Raw genomic sequence first — 23,414 nt, 5'->3', positions numbered from 1 at the left:
CAACGTGCGCCTTCCCCCCCAACATTGTAGTAGAGGTACACAGTACGGCTCTACAAATACGTGCGAAGCGCGACCACCAGCATCTCGAGAGGCCTTTTCAGCGGCCAGCTACTACATACATACACACACATACGCTCACGCATCCCGAGAGGTTCGACCGCATCGCGTCATTGCAATTCGTGTCACTTGTCTCGCTCCCCCTTGCCCCTTCACCCTGGGGAAACACAGGAGCTCCAGAACCAAGTCGGTATTAGAGCATTACATTGTTTGCCTGCCTTGCTGTTGTTCACAACAGACAAACAACGAAATCCGGCTGGCGGCATCAGGCTCCCGTCAACCAAGCAGCAGCACAATCTGGCTGTCACCCTTCTTGACAGTGCTCCTCTTACGAACTGTCAAAGAGGGCAGCTGCAGCTGCCTTTGATCTTCTCATAACGAAGTTTGGACGGAGGTAACGCTGTAACGTTGCGGCCGCAACAACGCACACGCACACACACGCACACACACACACACGCACACACACATACAAATACACACACATCGGGGGCATGGCATTGCGGCGGACCAGATCCAGCCAAGGGGGCGCACCCGGCTCCAAGGCGCACGCAACCGTCACCTCCTCATCATCACCATTACCATCACCACCGTCAAGGCGTGTGAAGAAAAGCAAGGACACCAAAATCAACGCTCCAGTCAAGGAATCCAAAGATTATGCTCCCCCTGGCGGACCTGAGCGAAGCAGAGAAAGAGAACCCACAGGCCCCACGACCAGGACCAGGACCAGGAAGGGCACCGGGGGGAACAGCCAGAACAAGATTCGACAGCCACGGCTGAGCTGCTCCAAAACCCAGCCAACAGCGTCCCAAGAGGGCGAAGAGAGAATTTCCTCGCCGCCGGGATACCGCGTCAGATAGGTGGCGCTGTTGCGGGGAGTGGCATCTTTAGGAGTGGAGCGGTCGACAGCTTAGTATTGGCCAGTATGTGCCTCATGGACCATGAGACACTTATTCTTAATCTTATTGTTACTGCTGTCGTTGTTATTGTCGTGGTGGTGGTCGTGGTGGTTGCTGTTGTTGTTCTGGCAATCCTCAAAAAACTGTCGTCTAAAAACTGTCCTCCCAACTTGAAACGACTTCTCCGAGACAACGACAACCAAACCCGCAGGTCAAGACAATACAAGCCATATGTGTACGGCGGGGAGAAAAAAGCCCTCGTCTCTTCCCAGGTCGTCCGTTCGAATCACGTGGCCAACATCGTATCTCTCTCAGCTCAAGAAGCAGCGCTACATGGTTGCCTAGGAAGCCATCCTCTCACGGCGCCGCACACTTGTCTAAGCAGACATCTCCACATCGACAGCCAAACCAAGATAACTCCTAGGACAGGTGAGGGCAATCATAACGCGCTTTTTTGACGGTAAGGTCCCTAAGGGCTGTCATCGTTCAGCCACGGGTTTTTTAAATCCGCCAGGCAGGCTGACCATCCGGGAGCTGAGACAGAGGAGAGGCCTTAAAACTTGCGATCAGGTGTTCCGACACAGACCTTAGATCACGCGTCTCGACGGAACTTGGATTTACAGTTCCTCCGCCAGGTCTTTTTTAAAGATTACGTGTTCCGTTAGGAGGGCTCTGATCGGGTGATGTTGTTCGATCAGGCCTTCTTCGATCAGAAGTTCCGGCGGCATCTCTCACATTGGGTGTTACGACAGATCTTAGAATGGCCGTTCCGAAAGGTCTCGTTGAATCCGGCGCTTCGACAGACCTTAGACCAGCAGCTCCGATAGGCCTTAGGTTCGAGCTGAATGTGCATGCATCGATAAAGGGGGGGCAAGCAAGCGGCACGCGAGGGACTACTTTGGCGGCGTGCCTGGGCAAACCCTAAAACCCTAAGTCAAGGGTTTTAGGGTTTTGGCGTCGAGTTGGCGAATAGCGGCTTGGCGATTTGCCTTGTTGGTTGCCTAAGTGGTTGTTAAGGGGGGATGATGCCAGCGGGATGATAAACACCGAAGCGGGTTTCACGGCTCCTAAACCCACACGCTGTACAACCTGTGCATGCTGAAGTACACATCTCCTAATCGCACATCATCCGTCCAAGGGTTCCTGTACGGCGTGCGTGTCCGCTCGCCCGCGCGCGACCCACATGCTGTGGAACCCCTACTAGAAGCTCACTGTACGAAGTCTCACTACATACACATACACAGGAGGCACAGGAGACTACATACATACATACATACATACATACATACATACATACATACATACATACATACATACATACATACATACACACGCGCAGAAAACCTCGCCGCTGTTAGGTGGATAAGAAACCACAAATAAACGAAACACACGTAACACAGACAAAAACAAACGGGGGGGAAACACACGGGGGAAACACGCTCATACACGCCAAACAGAAACACGGCCAAACGCCTCACCAGCTCAGTTTTATCAGGACACACCCCTCACCAGCATCTGTTGCCGACGGCCCGGATGGCGCTGCTGCAGGACCGCCAGCTGCTGGCGGCGGTGCCGGTGGCGGCGGCGCTGGCGGCGGCGGTGGCGCACCTTGAGTCGGCGCACCCGACGGCGGCCCAGTGTACGGCGGGTACGGATACGGGTACGGATATTGGTACGGCGCAGACGTTCCACCGCGTACGTCAGTGGCCCCTTGCCCAGGGGGCGGATAGCCGTAAGCCGGCGGGTGCCCGGAGGTGAACTGGTTCATCTCAATGCCGTTGCTGGGAGGCGGGTACGGCGGAGGGTACGGGTACGGCGGGTACGGCCCAAGCTGCGGTGCTCCGTACGGCGGCGGGTACGGGTACGGCGGGTAGCCGGGTACTGGTTGTCCAGGCACCGGCTGCGCCGAGTACGGCGGTCCCTGCCCCATGTATAACGGTTGCGCTGTCGGCATGCCGCCCTGGTCCACTCCGTGAACAGGTACCCCTAGCGCAGGCGCGTACGACCCGCCGTACCTACAGACGCAGTGTACGGACCGACAAGACCAGCCAAAGAAGTCAGAATGACGGCGAAGCAACGCCTCGAAGGACCTCAAAGATGTTTCTTACGGCACACACACATACAGGTGTATATGCCCCACCGTAGATACGTACATACATACATACACGCACACGCGAGCATACCTGTTTGCCAGGTCCCAAGCGTATCCACTCACGCCTGAAGGCCGTGATCTGGGTTTATGTCGGCTGCAGAGCATCCACCAGACGTAGAAGGCCGCCACCACCCACAGCAAGGTTCCCAGGCTCCCCATCACCACCAGGGTTGCACCCGTGGCCATGAGGACGCTCTGTTACGGCACATGTACGGGCCGTACACACGCATGCATACACACACACGCATGGGGTGAGATGGGGCCACAACGCGGGGTTGAGCACCCGGTGGGGCATTGGAGGACTGATAGGGACTGAGGAGGAGGAGAGAGAGATGTGGATGTGGATGTGTGCATGGAAGGATGGATGAATGGATCCATGTGTGGCGGATGATGGCTAGGGAAATAGACGGCATAGACGGCACCTGGAGCAAATCTACATGGAGCTTGTTGTCCTCATCCCCTGTCGCTTCCCATTACTTAGGACTAGGGAGGGTTCGATACGCCGCTTTGGTACGCGGGTAAAGCCAAAGGGGGGAAAGACGAACCACGAACCACGAACGAGTGAAGCCCAAGGGGGAGGGAAGAAGGGGAAATTGCCAGGGAACAAACCCTTTCCCGCTCCCGAACTCCCCACTGATTGCATCCTTCCCCGCCCCTTTCCCAACACCGGCTTCACTCGTTCGTGGTTCAGCTTCCCCCCCCCCTTTCCCAGGCACGCTGTGCTGCGCGAGGGCCTCCCGGAACCTGCGTCCTGAAATGCACCCTAATGCGGTGGTAGGTATCTTAACAGCCAGGCGGAGTGGAGTGGGGCCAGCTAAAGAGGGAGTGGATCTGGACCTGCGAGACTCCCCACCACCACCACCACCACACCCCACCCCACCCCACCACACCACCTCTGCGAAATTACGAGGCACCTCCCCTTGGGGTTATTGAAACTCCCCCGTCCAACTCTTTCCGATCTTTTTTCAACCCCATCTTCATGCGGGGGCGTCCATAAACCCATGAACTCACGAACGCATATAATAAAACTTTTAACAACCCCAAATTGAAACCCAGCACCTAAGTGAATACTGTCACCGTGTGTGTGTGTGTGTGCGTATCTGTGTGCGTAAGGAAATACCAGGTAAAAAGACCACTTGAACGTGTGTTTTGTTCTAGTGATGATGATGATGATGATGATGATGATGATGATGATGATGATGATGACGATGTCGGATAAGTGCAGGAAGTAAGAAACCAACCTTCGTGAAGCCGAAGTAGCCGGTGCCGTCCGTGGCCTCCATGTAGGCGAGCCAGGGGTCGGCGGAGGAGCGCACCGTCACAGAAAACAGGTCGGGCGGTGCCCCGCTGTAGCGCACCACATTGGGCAGCTGGAACAGCGGCCCCGTGGGCACCGTGGAGGGCAACATCTTGGTGTCGTCGTACTGCCGTTGGTAGCCTGGTTTGGTGTGTGTGTGTGCGTGTGTGTGTGCGTGGTGTGTGTGTGTTGGGAAGAAGGGTGGGAGAAAGCGGGGGGAGGGGGAAAGAGAGCGGGGGAAGTCGCTGCCCAGCCCCAACGGAAAGACCGTGTGTGCGTGTGTGTTCGCACATATGTATGTGGTGGGTCTGGGCGAGAGGGGGCGCGTGTTGTGGAGTTGGAGTCTTCAGGCTTACAAAGCGCGACCAAGATTTTCAACCGCCCCAAACCCTCCCAAAAAACGTATTCGTAAGGCCCACGAAGCCTCCCGCACACCTGCCGGCAGTACATTGGCACCTCCTCCTGGCCCCGGGTTTACGGAATCCAAAAAGTAACCTGCCCGGGTGGTGAGGGTGAGGGTGAGAGGGTGAAGGTGAAGGTGAGGGTGAGGGTTTGAGACGGATGCGGGAATGGCAAAAAAAAAGTTATTTCTACTTACTTGCAACCAAGGACAAAAATATTTTACCAGTGATGTTATTCCCTGCGTTGTTTCCTGGGGGGGGGATGTGTGACGGCGTCGATAACAACACTTCTTTTTTCTTCTACTTCCGCAAGAGCATGTCGTACGGCATGACGACGGGCCCGAAAACGGATCCATTCCGTACATGGCACATCTCCCCCGTAACAGCCATTTTGGTGGCTGTTAGCGTTACGTCGTCAGGCGCGAAACCCTGAGATGCCGTAGAGCGCATTGGCGAGAGAGAATTCGTAACCGTCCGAAATGCCGCAGTGGGAGCCAACAATCGCTGATCATAACCTTTTTTCTGGGTTTGAGGCGGCGATGCCGGGCCCCAGCCGTTCATCACCAAGCTTCGACTTCTCGAAGCGAAGTATGAGTGTAGAGATAGGCAAGTTATTGCGAAGGAACTGCCGTGGTGCGTGGAAGTAGGGCGCATGCATGCATGCATGCGCCGGACCGCAGTACGGCAGGGGACGCCGAGCTCCTTACTTGGGTCCCACAGGCGCATTGGTTCTTTAACTGCCGTTGTTTTGACTATTACCTACCAAGAGGTGTGCCCCGCTGCTGGGACAGTGTCCTCTAGTTTCCCCCCACCCACGGGTCGGTAGCGTACTCATTGTTCTTAGGGTTTTAGGGTTTTAGTTTGAAGTTTGGAGTAACTGTATCGGTGCGTTTTCTCGTCAATTTTCTGTGCCTCGTCGTTCCCCCCCACCCACCCAGGGCAACCCCGGGGGTTGCCACAATGCAGCGGTCCCTGGTTTGTCCTTGCTGGTTTCGGGTGGGTCGCCCGCGTGGCTCGTGTCGGGGCGTTTGAGGTTGCAGATTCGTGAACGGTGCAACACAGGTAACTGTCATTACTATCGGCCACTAGTGCAACTTTCACAATGGGTTGGTGTTGGGAGGGGGTTTCGCAACGGGTTGTTTGCCACCGAGTTGTGCTTGCGGTTGGCGGCCTAGCTACTGTAACGCAACACGGCAGGACTGAGCAATAAACACCAGGCCAGTACTTACCGTTATTCTGGTACGACACTTTTATGGCAAAATTGTTGAAGTACGATTCCTGCGACGGCGATGTTACAGAAGGGAACTGAAACGGGACTGGAGGGGAACCGAACGAGACCAAAACGAACAGGCGACAGGGTCAACAATTTAAAAGTCGCCAATGAATAACAATAATGATAATGATAATAATAGTTATAACAATCAAATGATAATTAATATTATGTGCAGATAGATAAACGAATGAAGGTACACAATAGCTGCTGCCGGTGTGCCGGTGGACGGGTGTGTGGTGCGGAGCGGGGGGCCGTGTGGTGACCTACATCGACATAACACTGGTAGTTGCCGCCGTTGCATCTCCACTCGCCGTAAAAGTAGTTCTGCGCGAGGTTTTGGTACACAAACGGAGACACGAAGTTGCTTGCTCTCACTCGTTCACTCAAGCAGGTATCAAAGGAAGACACACACACACACACAGCGTAAGATACACACATACACACACACACAGCCCGCGAAGTGCGTGCGCCCTGTGGCCCTACGGCCTTTTGTAGGATAACACCGCACTGCAATCACCGCGTCGTCGCCGTCGGCACCATCACCACGTCCCAGAAAGACGCAAGGCGGGCTAGAATATCCCCCCCGGGCTTTCCCCACCTCAACCAACATCCCCATCATCATTCACCACCACAAGCACCATTCCCCCCGATGCCCCCCTCCCCTCCCTCCCCCGCATTCACCTCGCAGTTAAACTTGCAGTTGCCTGCATTGGACGTGGAGCATCCGTCGGTTCGCGAGGAGCATTTCCTTGGTCCGCCGGCCTTGTCCAGCAGGATGGAGTAGTCAAGGAAGCTGCTGCTTGCTGCGGCAGACAAGGCCGCGGACCAGGACCAGGACCAGGACCAGAAAAAGACGACGTTCAGACACGGTCCAGCCCCCCCCAGTGTCCACACAGAAAATGCATGGATGACGTAAAATCAGGGAGGCGCAATTGAAGACAGTGGTAGTGGTTGGAAGTGGTTGGAGTGGCAGTGAGACGGCCTTCTCCCAACCCTTCTTCCCCCCCCCTTGAGCGGGCCGTGGCCCAATGTGCCAACATGACCAAGATCGCCGGCCCGGGCTGGCACTTACCCAAGGCGGGCAAATACACCAAGGGAGCGGTCCCCGTGCCGTTGGCCACTTGCCGCGTCAAGTTAACCTGCGGTGACGGCAGTAGCAGTGGCAGTAGTGATAGTGGCAGTGACGGTGGCGATAGTGGCAGTAGTGATAGTGGCAGTGACGGTGGTGAAACAGCAAAAAAGCCGCCGAGATGAAGGAGGAAAGTGTTAAAGAAAGCAGAAAAGCCGGGGAAGGGAGACCGTAGTAGTAGAATGTAAAACCAAAGGCGGCGAAGAGGAACGGGGATCGGAAAGGGTGTGTGTGTGCGAGGGGGGGAGATGGGGAGCGGAGAGAGCAGGGCGCCAGGCCAAGGGTTTGGGTGGATGAGACGCCGTGACGCAGCAGTAAGAAATCCCCCGCCGGGGGGAGAGCAGGGGGAACCCAATGAAGCACTGCAAAGTGAATGGCGGATGAGGGCGCGAAGGAATACGGCGCCCAGCTCGACTGGATCTGATTTAGAAACTGGATCTGATTTGGACAGCTAAATCCAGAGCCCCTAACCATGGAGGGTTCCAGGAAGGCTGAGCAATTTGACGACAGTACCCGCCCCTGGAACACATCATCATCCCTCCGCCCATAATCCTCTTTATCCTCCTTATGGGTTCCATTTTTTCCTTTCTTTTTTTCTTTTCAAACTCATGATTAATCTCATTTTATTTAATACTTCAATTTAGCAATAAAAATTACGTCACCAAATTTATGAAACTAATTATGCGTAATATTTAAATATATTCATGCTACTCCACATTAATTTCTTGTTTGTTAATTCTTATATTATTTTTTCTAGGCGTATATGTGTGACATCAAGCGTGTCTTGTTACCTCCTTGTTCGTTTCAACTTTGGTTTTAATTCTCAGACAGGCTGCCCAGACCGGCAGGCTCGTACGGACAAGCCCAAGCCAGGTCCGGGAGCCGGGGAGCTTCCCGGGGCAGTTCGGGGTGGGACGAAGGCATGCCGGCTGCCTCCCGCCCAACACACATATGTATGTATGTATGTATGTATGTATGTATGTATGTATGTATGTATGTATGTATGTATGTATGTATGTCTTCACGACCCTAGCGGTTATGCCAGCGTGGTCGTGTCTTATAGCGGGCACAGTGCATATCACCACCCTGCCCCGCCCCCCATGCCCCCCATGCCCGAGTCGCACCGTCGTTCGACACTCCATGAAGGTGCTGTAGTTGGTGTAGGCACTCAACCGCAGCTGCTTGATGTGGCTGAAACGCCCTTCCTCGTCCCAGTAGCGATCCTGGGGGCTTGTGAGGTCGACCTGCAACTGTAAAAAGTTGGTTCGTAGATAAATTAAAAAATCGAACAACCAACCCTGTGTAGATGAATATCATAGGTAAATGGATACGTGGTTAGATAGTTAGATAGTTGGATAGGCAGCGCTGTTGCGCAGAGGCGTACGTGCATGCACAAATACGGTAGCTGCCGTACACAAATACGACGGTAGCTGCCGTACACAAAAACGTAGATAGCTGAGTACGTAACGTATTTGTGCGGTGCAGACGCATGTTACTCCACTTTTGTGATTCACACTAAAAAGGTATTTTTGTGTTTTGTTTGAGAATAGAAAAAACGAAATCGGACTTGCCTGCAGCTGCAACGATGATGATGTACAGCTTGGTGCCGTTGGCCGCATGCTGGCAAACACAACCAGCTTCTGAAACTGCTGCCAGCCGTTGGGCGAATTTGGGTCGTTCCAAGCGTTTACAGCAGCCTGTACGGCGTCTGCGAGCAAAGAAAAAAAAGATAAAAGTGCAGTGCTTGCCACCTGTGAACGTTATTGCCCAGAAAGCCGGTTTTTTGCCAGATTGGAAAGAACATCAGCCGCGCGACCGGCCAGGATGGCCAGAAAGGCGGGTGGATGAAGAAGAAGAAATCACCAGTCAACAAGTAGCTGACACGGAACGCCCTCGCACGCCGCGCCACACGCCCATCGTTCGATTTTTCCCAACGGAGCTTGCTGGCCGTTGGCTGTCCAACTGCCCCCCCCCTAGCTGTTCCGCTAGTAACGCCCCGGCTTTCCTTACAAAGGAGCTAACCGAGCTACCCCCTTGTAATGAAAACGTTTCTGCATTTCCCTGCCACTGCGCAAATGCCAGCTGCAGAAACTAGCTAGTTCATTGAATATCTCGTTTTTGCGCTCAAATCAAATAACAGCAATTTTTTAACCCGTTGCCACCGCCCCAGCGATGCGCCTCCCTACGATGTCTTACCAATTCCGCGTGCGCGGTCGTTTCGATTCGCTGCCGCAATAAGGGTAGAGCCCACGGCAATCAGGATGGGGCCGCCGAAGAGAACGAGGCACAGGCAGCAGGCGACGGCGTGGATGGCTTCGCAGCACTATCGTGAGCGTGCCAGTCGGTCGGAAGCGGGGTGGTGTCAAAATAGCCGTTAGAAGAAGAGTTCGCATGGTTGGAATGCGATTAGCTTTCGCACGGAATTCAAAATCGTGTTGCTTATTTTAGAAGGAAGGGGATAATGCGTATCGTTAGTGTGTGCAGCTGAATAAAGTGTGAAACAGGGGTAGAGACGCCGTATAGGTACGGGGTATGCAGTTCAGAGTGAGGGGCTGTGGAGGGGTGAGCGAACGGGCAGTCCTTGCGGCGGGACTGATATGGGAAAGGTCCTGGCATTAAAAGAAACTGGGGAACGTATGAGCAAGTGCGGGGCGTGAGTTCTGGTGCAGTTACAAATTGAACCAGCCTTGAGAGACAGAGACAAAATATTTGGACGAATCACGGGCAAGAGAAGAAAAAGGCTGCACGGTTACGCGCGAGACACGGTTAATAACACAGATGCTGGCAAACTAAATAAGATTTCGTGCCGGCGCCTTTTAGCAGTCCTGTAGGCAATCGGCAAGCGGAACATGGCGCCTAAGTTCCACTAAATAATGATTGGGACTCGAAGCATTAGCTCCAAGACGTTGCTATAACACAATATTTGCATCGTTTGCAGGGATTCCCTCCGCCTCAAAAAGTGTTGCCCAAACAAACCACCTCACCTCGCAACCACCCTTGCCACGCCCTCGTCCTCGGCCCTTGCCCATTTATCCTAATATGGTACTTGGCTAAAATCTCCTCAAGCTAGCGCAGAAGCGGTTTGCGGAAGTTGTTCAGAGTCGTGTATGCGACTGGGCCGGCAAGTATGGGTCATCTTGTTGACGAATATTTCTGGGCAGCATTTAAAGGTATCCGGTAATTGTGCGCTCCCAAACACTGTATGCAACTTGGTGCCGATGAGCTGTCTTCCCGGTTCAGTTGCCGTTCCCATGCGATACGACGTCAACCATTTTCAGCCTGTTTGGCGCATTACGGCGTGCCTACTGTTCGACTTTAAAGTAGTTAACAACATAACGCAAAGCAATAATTGAAAACGGTAAAAAAATACTTGTTATATTTTCTTGACGCCAACAGTTTCGTATTGCGAACTGCGATCACAGCAGTTAACGTTCCTTTGCCCTTGTGGTAGCTTTATCTGAAATATTTGTCTACCTGGAAGTTTTCCAGGCACTACTTTGGCGCCCAACGTTGCCTCCGCGGCCCCTTGCGCCGCCCGCGGTCGGAGCATAATTGGCGCAATAATAAAAAATAATGGCGCAATTCCTCAATCGTGAGGATGTCGAGGCTCTTAGGGCATATGTGGTCGGGCCTGACTCCGGCTTTGCAAACCGAGCCGAGTCCACCGTCCTCCTTCATGTCACGCACAACAACCTCAAAGCGAAGTTCATGGAGATCCGGCTGGACATGCACGTAAGAGGCCCCTGGGTGTAGGACAAATTTAGCCACGCCATGGCATGGCACAGCTGCCGTCTCTGCGTTGACTCCTTCCACGGCCCCCTCACCATCTCCATTTTTTTGCTTTGTTTGGTGACCCGGTATCGACCACACCTTATAATTCTTGCATTAAACTTCAAAACGCCGTGCGCATGACCATGATACGCCATTTCCGCAATCCACAGTCCTTGACACCCCGGTCGCCCCGGACTCCCAACTACCAAGTACCCACCACACGTCCTTAAACAAACCTTCCTAAATATTTCCTCCATCCTAACCTCCCTCCTAACCACAATTACATCGCCAATCTACAACACCACCAATTCGTGCACCCATTACTCAACCCAGATTGCCCTTTCCACCCTATCCGGAACACACATACCCCTCAACCCATTAAAAAAAACCTCTCCGCACACGCCCATTGCGTCCACAACATCTTACACCTCCCTTTCCCGACCCAGTATCCGTCTATCTCTGGTATGTGCTTCATTCGCCAGTGTCAGCGGTTCTTCGCCTTACCCCCCAACCCAGGCCACTATCGAGTCCGTGAAGGTAAAGCTTTCCTTCCATTGCGGCACCTCCCCCTCGGCCATGCTGTTGGCTCTATTGGATGAATCGGGTTCACCCGTGGCATCACTTTGGGAGGACCACCGCAAGCTGGGCTACTACACCCCCCGCGACGGCTACACGCTGCACATCACGGACATGGATCCCACCTCCGCTTCCGCGGGCGGGTGGCTGGAGGACACCTCGCTGGTGGAGAAGTACCGCATGAGCGACGAGGACTACAACAAGCGGGAAAAGACGTACCGGAAATGGAAGGTGGGTCCCCCGGGGCGTATGCGTAAATTGGTAGGGGTGGTTCCTTTGAAACAAGAAATGGAGGGTAGGAGGAGTTTTGTTTGTTGCGCGGACAAGGGAAAGCGATGGGTTTACGTATTCATATAATTTCGCACCCTGGAGGAAACCGGTCGGATGAGGCAGGAGGACTTACGGAGGTCAGGAAAAACTGGGGAAGGGGGAAAGGAGGGAAGGGGGAAAGGAGGGAAGGGGGAAAGGAGGGAAGGGGGAAAGGAGGGAAGGGGGAAAGGAGGGAAGGGGGAAAGGAGGGAAGGAGGGAAACATGAAAACATGATTCCATGGAACCCCCAGAGGTACAGGATGCGCGGGTTGGGGGGACGAGGGAATAAAGGGGCGCCGCAGATCGGTGCTGAAGTGTGCCCCCAGTGCCCAGTCGTTTGTGAGCTGCTGCTGCTGCTGCTGCTGCTGCTGCTGCCTGCTATCTTGATGGTAATGACGGCTCTTGAGAATTGCCTGACAAGTCCCTTACCTGATTAATTCCTCCTCCTCCCCACACACAGGCGGAGCAGCTGGCCAGGGATCCCTCCTGGACCCTGGAGAAAGAGATGGCCAAGCGCCGCGGCATCGAGCACGTCCCCCCGGCGCCCAAGGTCGACGACCCCGACCACATGATGGATCTGGCTGCGGCCATTAGCGTTGGTCAGCGCTGCTCTGTGGACCCCGGGGACCGCCGTGGGGAGGTCATGTTTGTGGGACGGGTGGAGGGGCTGCCTCTGGGCTTCTGGGTGGGTGTCAAATACGACGAGCCGCTGGGAAAGAACGACGGCAGCGTCAAGGGCCGCAAGTACTTTGAGTGCGCACAAGGGTACGGCGGGTTTGTACGGCCGGATAAGGTACAAGTGGGCGATTTCCCGCCCATTGACGATTTTGCGGAGGAGGAGGGACTTGGGGATGATGAGATATGAGGACTGGTTGGGAGGAGGAGGAGTGTGTTGACCTAGACCGAACAACAACCAACCTGGACTGACCAACAAGATCTGGCGTCAAGTGGAGATTTGTGATGGTGGCAGGTACTGCAATACCGAAGCGTGGCGTGGCGGTGCGCAACGGCGTCGCTGCCTTGCAGAGCTATCTATCGCCATTAGCCATCGTGCTTGCGTTTTCGCGCCCACCGGAGTGAAGCAGTAGTTAGCGTGCAGGTTGCATGCATGTTCCTACATGCGGCGGCATTAGAGGAAGGGCGACGGCTATGGAAAGCAGGGTGCGTAAACACCCAACAAGAGACATGTGGTTGGGACGGAAAGTTGGGGCGCGAAAAGTGCATACTTTACCTCTTAATGACTGTCCGCTGACTGGATTAATAACAAAAGGAGAATGCCCGAGCCGAGGAAAGGTGGGAATCGTCCTGCTGATAAAATCAGGAGGAGCCAAGGGCGGAAAAGCGGTAGGGGGCTGATGCAGGGTGGGGGCGCCGGCCGCGCTTTTTTGCCTACGGTGATTGCTCTCTCTCTCTTTCTCCCTCGTCTGAGCGAATGAGTCCTTGGTTGAAATGTGGGCTTGAAGGGAGCATATGTACATCGGTGCATATGTACATATGTACGTCAACACGCGGCCTTGGATGGGTGTGCTTCAGTCGTGCTGGTGGCGCGTAGCCCCGCCCCGCTACACTCCGACGCGCCTACCTAGGCTTTGGTGATGGAGGAAATAACCATATAATAGCTTTATTGGGGGAAATGTACGACTTGCGTTGTTGTGGTGGTGGTTTAGCGTGCTGAGGATGGTTTCAACGTGCGGGTTGTAATGCTGGCTGGCGGGTGAAGAGCTGAATTGCCATGTACATGCGTGCAAACTTGCAAGTTGCTGGTGGTGGTGGTGGTGGTGGTGGTGGTGGTGGCTGTTTGCAGGTAACGAGTGCGTGTGTATGTATGTACGTATGTATATGTGTATGTATGTATGTTCGTCGGTGTGGGATAGAGAAAGCGTATTTGCAGGTGCGTGCGCGCATGCTCTTTAATCGAGACAAATGAAACGAGCTTGGACCCCTGAATGTTCGATTCATCCTGACTGGACCGACGTAGCTTATGTCCTCTGGTTACTTGGGCGAACAATCAGTACATACACAAGGCGACAAACCGACTGTTCTAACCGTTCAGGAGCGGGCGCAGTTCTCCCACGGCTCTTGAACGTTTGGCTATAGGAAAGGACCGTAGGGATGTATATATATGTGTCGGGGCGCCGCCACTGCTGATGGTGATGGAACGGTCGCGGCGCCGCCACCTCCCTGCCACCAACCGCTCGGTCTCTGGTCGCACCCACGGCGCTTTAACGTAGCTGTGACTCGCAGCCGGGCGTTACTGGTGGTTGTGGGACATCCTGCCGTACTGCTGGCGGACAGGTACTGGCGGGAGCTTGTACGACAGTGCGTGACAAGGTACGACAAGGCGGTCGGGATGACCTTTGGGGCGGAAAACCTGCTTTTGTTGAGGAGGAGTACCCGAAATACCGCCACCCTGGGCGCGTTCTGCTCCTGCTCCTCCTCCTGCTCCTGCTCCTGCTCCTCGTACAAGCCAAGCGGCTTTGGGCCGTAGTATCCGGGTCGTGGTATTGCTTCGAGACCTCCTCGAGATGTGGAGGCTGTAACAGGTTTGCCTCACGCGAGAATTAAGACGTAAGGGGTCTTTAGGGTTTTAATAAAATTAAAACCCTCCAAAAAATACAACTCGGGTTGGCTTGTGAGGAGAGAAATGGGGGATTTACACCGTCTTGCTGCACACGGCTCTGGGTTTATTTCTTTGTTATGCGACATGCACAGTATTTAGTCCGCCTAGTCGTACGGCTTTACCTGCACGTAGATATGATGTGGCTCCTCTCAGCTATTGCTTTCATTCCGGTTGTCTTTCTGTTATTGACGTTGACATCTATTATATGGTCCGCAGAGGAACCTACCGAGGAGCTGGTACGGCACTGGTACGGCGGCGGATGCGGCAGGACGCCATCTCCGCCGCCACCGCCGCCGTGGCCACCACCGTGTGGCGGCGGCCGGCGGGTGATGCTACTGCAGCTACATCTGTTTCTTGCCGCACTGCTCGGCGGGGCAGCGGCAGCAGTATCACCGCAGTAGCTACTGCTGCCGCGGGGAGTGCTGCTGGAGACGAGGCTGGGCTGGACAAGGGCGACAGCGACGGCCGCGGTGATAGTGACGGTGGCGGCGGCGGTGACGGCGGCATTACGGACCGCAACGCCGTACAACGCCGTACAACGATAAACGGGGCCACCTTATCGAGGCCGACGCAGAGGTGCAGGGCGTCGGTGACGGCACGTTCGACGACAGCGAGTACGACGACAGCGAGTACGGCGGGGATGATTGGGAGGACGGGAGTGCCGGGGAGTACGACGACGCTGATGAGGCGGACCTGGCTGATGTCGTACAGCAATTGGCGGAGATGGCGACGCTAGGTGGGTGACCCTTGTGTGATTTTGGGAGGTCGTACAACGGTATCGCACGGCACAAGCCTTTTGTCAGTGTGCCTGTGAAGTTGCAAGCCAAGGTCAGCCACCATGTTGGTTGTATTTTTTTGCCCCTCCTTTGGACTCAACCAAAAATAACACGCTGATTAGAAAGGAACGTTCTTGGAATCATCGACTTTCCATGACTTCCACAACCAATCTGCCAATTCCTGGTTTTGTTTCCTGTATAAGATCCCTACTGTAACGCCGCGGAGGCATTATCCGTTCTATCCGGGCCACCGTGGAATTAATTTTTTAGTATGTTGTTACAGGGTGGTTAAGCTTCACCAGCGGCCCCCTTTCCCTTGGAGGCAGTCCCTGCTCTCCCCTGCGAGAGGGGCACCCTAATCCGTTCACCCCATCCGACTTCAGAATGTATTCGTTGGGTTCAGCAACTCACCACCAGCATCCAACCAATTCTAGTGGATAAACAGCGCCTCAATTTAGTTCATGGCCGGCTCGCAAGTTGATATTAGCCTATGTCGTCCACAAGATGGAACTCCATCTTCCAATTTAACACTCCTCAAACACTCGGAGAGTTTGGTCAACAGGCGGATTTGATCCCGGCCACTCCGGGAGCAGAAGTCAGGCCTTAACCTCTGCCAGCCGCCTGCCTTGTGTATTCAGGGATGTTCAGGTTCATACGAAGTATGTAAAATTATTTGTCATGTTGTCCTGCAGGCATGGGCTGTGAGGACGAGATTTACCTGGACCCGCGTAATCTACACGCCTTTTACGAACTGGAATCGGCATACTTTGAAGAGATGCCGTTTCGTGTTCAGCTTTGAGAATTTGCATTTAGGCGAGGAGCTGAAGTGTGGATTTAGAAGTCAAAAGTGATACGAATGACAAAGGACCGGATCCCACCAGGAGCAGCCAAGCCACGACACCGTGAAGTTTGCGGCGGTGGAGGTATCTTAGGACGTCACGTGAGGCAGTTATTGGAGGTTGTTTGGGGCCTTGCTGGAAGCTTTGGTACTTGTTGGCTGGATTGGGGCTGGCCCCCGGCCGCAGAAAAGGGGTCAGGACTTCGGGCAGTTGCTGCTCCGGCTAGCTGCTGGGGTTCCAGAGCTGGTTGTGGTTGGGAGCGAGGGGAAGCAAGGAAGGGAGACTGCTGAAGACATGGCAGGGCAGGAACGTCTTTGGATGAGCAAGGCATCTTTTAGGTTTCAGAGGAATAATCGTGGAGTGCAAAATGCATGCTTAGTCAGGACAGGATAAGATCAAGGATGGGAGCACAGGAGACAACACCTCATCAAGGGGGAGAGAGGTAGAGGAGCTCAGCAGGATGACCTGGCGATGTACGGATTCGGAGGGTACGAAATGCAGCTGCTTTGGTACAGCACCGTACTGCTGGTGGCCCTTAAGATGTTTAGTACGATCTAAAAGGCTTAGAAACCAGGACTTTTGACGACCGTATGGCTACGGCCCAGGACAATTAGCCACCAATGACACGCAAACAAGCTAACAGGGACCGTTGGGCCGGACTCGAACAGCGCCCAAATATCAGGAAAGGACTTCTCAAGTTGGCATGCAGACCGCACCAGCGAGTCAGTCCGATCCATCATGTAAAGCCACTCACACATGGGTTAAAATTTTCTATCGTCCATTTCATCAGACAGGGAAACAGAACATCGACCATTCAGCATATAGGATCTGCTCTACGGCTGCTCCTTTCCTTCGTCGTGGTGCATCCGTCCTTCCAGGGGTTCCAGAGGCATTGTGTGAATCTGAAGCAATTTCCAGCATTTGCTGAAAACCAAAGCAGGGTGCCAAGCAAGGGCACCAACCAACCAAGGGTGCCTACAGCCTAGCTTGGGGTGTGTTACCCTTTTCATAGTGTGGTATACTGCTGCTTTACAGAGGACTGTATTGTCCTACATACACCCCGCTTACATACAGTGTGGGATTTTACTTCACAGTCTGGGTAGTACTTCACATGCTCCTCATCACTTGCAGCACTTCAGGGATACCATGTGGATGCTGCAATATGACCTCCGCCTCGGCCATGGTGCTATGCATGTCACGTCACAACCATGCAAGGTACCGCTTAGTAAGAACCCGCACAGTAGGGCTGCGGTGCAAGGCCTCTACCCTTAGCGGCAGTTATAGCCGCCTCACTGACGGCTAGGGTGTGGTGTACACCCAGGCATGTGGTGTGTGCTCAAGCGGGGCTCTCCATAGTAAGGCCAAATGAAGGAAGCCCCAGTCCGTACGGGGATGAAGATGCACCCATGCATGCCCAGCATGGGTGCATCTTCATGTTTAGGGTTCAGTTGTTGCAGCCCGTTGCCAGGACAATTACAGAAGCCAAACCAGAGGCTATCATCCTGCAAGTTGAAATCCCGTAGGCGCCATGTGCCTAAACCGCCAACTAACAATGTTGATTCGCTTTTGTTTCGGTATAAATAGAAGGGAGAGATAAAAAATAATCCAGTGGACATGAGATGTGATACCGAGGGATCGAGTGAGACAGCCAAAACTGAAAAGCATCATAACATCATATAACCATCACAAATAATTATGTACCGCACTACTTTATTCTGATGATTAATATGAAAAATCACGGCACATAATGAACAGATGGCCATGGTGTTAACCTATAGCCACGCTTTTCACCACCATGCAATCACCAAAGGACAGTCCCTATGGCAGTCCGGAGACGTGTAACTCGTCAGGCTCAGTAGCTACGGGGCAGTTGTCTGGACAGGTTACTCGCCAGCTAGAAGCTTGGTAAATGTGCAACCTTGAAAGTGTCATAATTATGCACAGATATGCGCGCTGAGTGTGTGAAATGTTATGACGAGGTTAGTTAAAATGTTTGCCATCCAATTTGAGTGTGGGGAGGCATTATTTGTCCTGACGATTTGCTCTCTACCTACGGCCATTTGGCAGTCCAGAGACGTGTAGCGCCCAAGGCTCAGCAGCTACGGGACAGTTGTCTGGACGAGGTTATTTTGACGTGCAGTCCCGAAAGCACATTGGGAAGCATGAATATAGCCGGTGAATTCATCATAAGTGAAATTTAGGTTACTTACGGTGTTTGCCACCTGTATTGGTGCTCCGATGTAACATGACCATTGGTAGTCATGGTCATGGCGCAAAGGAACGCCGATTGTTGCAGCACAAAGTAGAATATAGCTCATGAACAAATAAGTACATAGGCAAGGTTACCCGAGGCCGACATTGATCGACCTTGTCGACCAGGTCCGCCAATGTAGTGGGTCCATGCCACAATATCCGAAAGTCGGCTGAAATCATTTAAAACCTTGTCAGGTTTACTGAACAAAATTACGACCGACGAGGTTTCCGAGCCATTGGCTGACATAACCGCTCATGTACGGCTTTGGCTATTATGGCTTCAATGTCCTCTCCATCAAACAAATATCTTCATTACGAAAGACCAAATCACGTAGCCATAACTCCCAACTCAGTCAAACACGATATGCGCCAAGTATTGCAATCGGAACCGCTTCAAGTGAGAAGGAAACCGCTTCAAGTGAGAAGGAATTCGGAATAGCTTCAATTGGGATAAGGGATTTGTGTTATATTTAACTATACCTTGTAGCAACGTTAAAATATAACTCACCGCCACTCACTGTCGCGCTGAACTAACTTTAGTTACTCTTGGCTGACATCCAGCCGGGAATGGAGGCGGGTGGCCACCGTGAGGAGGAATTAGGCTCGCTTGGAGAGGTGATATGGGCGGGAGGCGCGGGGTTCTTATGTGTTTTATGTGGGGCGTTAAAAAGCTGTCGTACTCCGATATGGCTATCGGAATACAGCAGTTTTTTTATGTAGGCAGGTAGTGGTGGGCCACATCTGTGCCAGGGTTGTTTTTCCTTGTGGATTTGTTACCCGTTGCCCTCTTCCTTGTTCCTGATGCTATGGAAGGTGGCTGGGGCTGGTTGGGGGAGGGGGGCGTGTATGTTTCACCACCGTCATCGACGTGCCTGCCCTAATTCTCATGTTCCCATCCACGTGCTGCACGTGCAGCAGGCCTCGGAAGATGGGGCCGACGTCCAGCCGGAATGGAGGTAAGATGGGGGCGAGGGTCGGGGCTCTTATGTGTTTTACGTGGGGCATCAAAACGCTGTCGTACTCCGATATGGCTATCGGAGTACGGCAGATTTGTTTGATGCAGGCAGGTAATTGTGGGGCACAGCTGTGCCAGGGTTGTTTTTCTTTGTGGATTCGTTACCCCTTGCCCTCTTTCTTGTTCCTGATGCTATCGAGGGTGGCTGGGGCTGATTGGGGGAGGGGGGTGTGTATGTTTCGCCTCCGTCATTGACGTGCCTGCCCTAATTGACGTGCCTGCCCGAATTGACGTGCCTGCCCTAATTCTCATGTTCCCATCCACGTGCTGCACGTGCAGCAGGCCTCGGAAGATGGGGCCGACGTCCAGCCGGAATGGAGGTAAGATGGGGGCGAGGGTCGGGGCTCTTATGTGTTTTACGTGGGGCATCAAAACGCTGTCGTACTCCGATATGGCTATCGGAGTACGGCAGATTTGTTTGATGCAGGCAGGTAATTGTGGGGCACAGCTGTGCCAGGGTTGTTTTTCTTTGTGGATTCGTTACCCCTTGCCCTCTTTCTTGTTCCTGATGCTATCGAGGGTGGCTGGGGCTGATTGGGGGAGGGGGGTGTGTATGTTTCGCCTCCGTCATTGACGTGCCTGCCCTAATTGACGTGCCTGCCCGAATTGACGTGCCTGCCCTAATTCTCATGTTCCCATCCACGTGCTGCACGTGCAGCAGGCCTCGGAAGATGGGGCCGACGTCCAGCCGGAATGGAGGTAAGATGGGGGCGAGGGTCGGGGCTCTTATGTGTTTTACGTGGGGCATCAAAACGCTGTCGTACTCCGATATGGCTATCGGAGTACGGCAGATTTGTTTGATGCAGGCAGGTAATTGTGGGGCACAGCTGTGCCAGGGTTGTTTTTCTTTGTGGATTCGTTACCCCTTGCCCTCTTTCTTGTTCCTGATGCTATCGAGGGTGGCTGGGGCTGGTTGGGGGAGGGGGGTGTGTATGTTTCGACTCCGTCATTGACGTGCCTGCCCTAATTGACGTGCCTGCCCGAATTGACGTCTCCTAATTCTCATGTTCCCATCCACGTGCTGCACGTGCAGCAGGCCTCGGAAGATGGGGCCGACGTCCAGCCGGGAATGGAGGTAAGATGGGGGTAAGGGTCGGGGCTCTTATGTGTTTTACATGGGGCATCAAAACGCTGTCGTACTTCGATATGGCTATCGGAATACGGCAGATTTGTTTGATGTAGGCAGGTAGTGGTGGGGCACATCTGTGCCATGGTTGTGTGTTTCGTTGTGGAATCTTTAGCCATGTCATGATGATAACACTACATGCTAGGAAGTGTGGCTGGGGCTGGTTGGAGGAGTTGGGATTGTATGTGTCAGCACTGTCTTTGCAGTGCCTGCTTTAATTCTCATGCTCTCATACATGTGCAGCAAGTGCAGCCAACCTCCGATAGTGGGGCTGCAGCCGAAGTTTTAATTTAGGAGGGTGGTGACAAGGAGGGGGAATGGGTTTCACTCAGGGAGGTGAGATGGGAGGGTTGGGGCTCCAGGTGTTGTATCCTGTAAGCTTACTGTTAAGCTCTAGGCTCTGTTGCCTAACTGTCATATGCCGGTCTGTCCACCCTAATGCCGCACTGCTGCAGAAGTCCATACTGGCGTTTGGGCAGGGGCTTTACCTGTCTAAAGCTGGAACCTGCCTTCCTGGATGTCTGCTTCACGAGGCGAGAGTAGTTCCTGCGAACTATGGTCAACATCAAACCACCCAGCCGTACTGGAACTTATTGGCATGAGGCCCAAGTGGATTCTAGAATGATTATTATTCAATCCACTTGCCTCAACCGGTATCTTTTGATACCACCATTTCATTGTTGTGTCACCCCCAAGCTCCCAGGCCCCCAGGCTCCCAGGCTCCCAGGCCCCCAGGCTCCCAAGCTCCCAGGCTTCCAGGCCCCCAGGCTCCCAGGCCCCCAGGTCCCCAAGCTCCCAGGCTCCCAGGACCCTGGGCTCCCAGGCCCCCAGGCTCCAAGGCTTCCAAGCTCCCAGGCCCCCAGGCTCCCAGGCCCCCAGGCTCCCAGGCCCCCAGGCCCCCAGGCTTCCAGGCCCCCAGGCTCCCAGGCTCCCAGGCCCCCAGGCTTCCAAGCTCCCAGGCTCCCAGGCCCCCAGGCTCCCAGGCCCCCAGGCTCCCAGGCCCCCAGGCCCCCAGGATCCCAGGTCCCCAGGCTCCCAGGCCCCCAGGCTCCCAGGCCCCTAGGCTCCCAGGCCCCCAGGCTCCCAGGTCGCCAGGCTCCCAGGCTCTTAGGCTCCCAGGCCCCCAGGCCCCCAAGCTCCCAGGCTCCCAGGCCCCCAGGGCTTCCAGGCCCCCGGCTCCCAGGCTCCCAGGCCCCCAGGCTCCCAGGCCCCCAGGCTCCCAGGCCCCCAGGCTCCCAGGCCCCAGGCTCCCAGGCTCCCAGGCTCACAAGCTCCCAGGCCCCCAAGCTCCCAGTCCCCCAGGCTCCCAGGCCCCAGGCTCCCAGGCTCCCAGGCCTCCAGGCCCCCAAGCTCCCAGGCCTCCAGGCTCCAGGTCCCCAGGCGCCAAGGCCCCCAGGCTCCCAGGCTCCCAGGCCCCCAGACTCCTAGGCCCCCAGGGCCCCAGGCTCCCAGGCCCCCAGGCTCTCAGGTCCCCAGGTCCCCAGGCTCCCAGGCCCCCAGGCCCCCAAGCTCCCAGGCCCCCAAGCTCCCAGGCCCCCAGGCGCCAAGGCCCCCAGGCTCCCAGGCTCCCAGGCCCCCAGACTCCTAGGCCCCCAGGGCCCCAGGCTCCCAGGCCCCCAGGCTCTCAGGTCCCCAGGTCCCCAGGCTCCCAGGCCCCCAGGCCCCCAAGCTCCCAGGCCCCCAAGCTCCCAGGCCCCCAGGATCCCAGGTCCCCAGGCTCCCAGGCCCCCAGGCCCCCAGGCTCCCAAGCTCCCAGGCTCCCAGGCCCCCAGGCTCCCAAGCTCCCAGGCCCCCAGGCTCCCAGGCCCCCAGGCTCCCAGGCCCCCAGGCCCCCAGGCTTCCAGGCCCCCGGCTCCCAGGCCATCAGGCTCCCACACCCCCAGGCTCTCATGCTCCAAGTAACACAAGCTCCCAACGAGAACAAATGGACTTCTCAATTTTGAATGTATAGCCAGGTGAAGTTCGACCTGTTAACATAGTTGACTGGAAAGTGCATGGCACTCCCTTAGGGAGCCGGAGAAAGCTGTTTACATCGAACTATCCAGTCATAAGAAGCCATTATACTTATTCTGTAGGAATCAAGACAATTTAAACGTGGAAATCCCCTTTAGTTCTGGAAGCAAATGGACATCCCATTTTCGAATGTACAGCGAAAGTAGTCAAGCAACTGTATGCCGTGCATAAGCAGTCTGGAAAGGATTTGAACTTGATGCTATTTAGCCCAGCACAAGTAATATCCAACCTTGACCGCGGATCTGGAGCAACCGCTGACGGAAGAGAAGAAATGAACAATGAACACAACATAACACAAAAATGCAAAATATACACGGACATAAAGTTAAAGAAATGAATACGACTTAGCCAGCTTGGCTGCTGGACTGCCATGCTTGCACAGTCGAACTACCTCGCTCACATAGACCGCGGTTAGCTGCTTGCATGAATAAACAGAATGGTTCCACCTCACATATATTCGCCGTTGGTGCCTTTCATCTGCGCCAGCCAATGTAACAAAGCTTGCAGTTGGCAAGCAGTTGCGAAAAAGGAAATTATCCAACGATAAAAGGTGGTATTGATAAATACCGTTTGGTATTGGAAGATTATGAATAGTTCTTGGATGTACCGTTGGTACGATACCGTTGGCCCGGTGAGCCAAGGGCCGCCTTAGCGGCGTTACATTCCCCCCCTCTTGAATGCGAACCCGTCCTCGGGGCGCCTTGAGTGAGGTGGATAATTGGGGATAACTTGCGCTACGATTTTGCAGCGGAATCCGTGGATACGGAGCGACGTATGCACCTGACCTTGGAGGCGGGCGCTATTTGCGCCGTCTCCTAGCATGCAAGTAGCTACGTGGCTAGTGAGGGGCTGTAAACCCCGTTTTTGCACAAGTGTGGCGGATATGAAAACGTGCGAAGCACCTGAGTCG

General features: G+C 54.4%; 3 protein-coding genes across 3 annotated transcripts; 2 read left to right on the top strand and 1 right to left on the bottom strand.

Moving 5' to 3' along the window:
• Positions 1-1,595: 1,595 nt before the first annotated feature.
• On the bottom strand, positions 1,596-10,234 carry VOLCADRAFT_119110 (uncharacterized protein; the record flags this gene model as incomplete). Its single annotated transcript, XM_002955481.1, has 10 exons — positions 1,596-1,794; positions 2,432-2,540; positions 2,577-2,968; positions 3,137-3,300; positions 4,347-4,543; positions 4,838-4,897; positions 6,033-6,081; positions 6,758-6,879; positions 9,402-9,528; positions 10,190-10,234. 10 exons carry the CDS (start codon positions 10,232-10,234, stop codon positions 1,596-1,598), a joined length of 1,464 nt encoding a protein of 487 aa, XP_002955527.1.
• A 544-nt stretch (positions 10,235-10,778) lies between these two features.
• Positions 10,779-12,727, top strand: VOLCADRAFT_96486 (uncharacterized protein; the record flags this gene model as incomplete). The annotated part of the gene is made up of 3 exons (XM_002955535.1): positions 10,779-10,937; positions 11,493-11,783; positions 12,323-12,727. The coding sequence occupies 3 exons, from the start codon at positions 10,779-10,781 to the stop codon at positions 12,725-12,727; spliced, it is 855 nt and encodes a 284-aa protein (XP_002955581.1).
• A 1,889-nt stretch (positions 12,728-14,616) lies between these two features.
• On the top strand, positions 14,617-16,860 carry VOLCADRAFT_106862 (uncharacterized protein; the record flags this gene model as incomplete). Its single annotated transcript, XM_002955534.1, has 3 exons — positions 14,617-14,718; positions 15,047-15,218; positions 15,951-16,860. The coding sequence occupies 3 exons, from the start codon at positions 14,617-14,619 to the stop codon at positions 16,055-16,057; spliced, it is 381 nt and encodes a 126-aa protein (XP_002955580.1). The 3' UTR covers positions 16,058-16,860.
• Positions 16,861-23,414: the final 6,554 nt, after the last annotated feature.

This window comes from Volvox carteri, assembly GCF_000143455.1.
Source record: "Volvox carteri f. nagariensis unplaced genomic scaffold VOLCAscaffold_52, whole genome shotgun sequence".
NCBI lineage: Eukaryota > Viridiplantae > Chlorophyta > Chlorophyceae > Chlamydomonadales > Volvocaceae > Volvox > Volvox carteri.
This window is presented reverse-complemented; position numbering and strand designations above follow the sequence as displayed.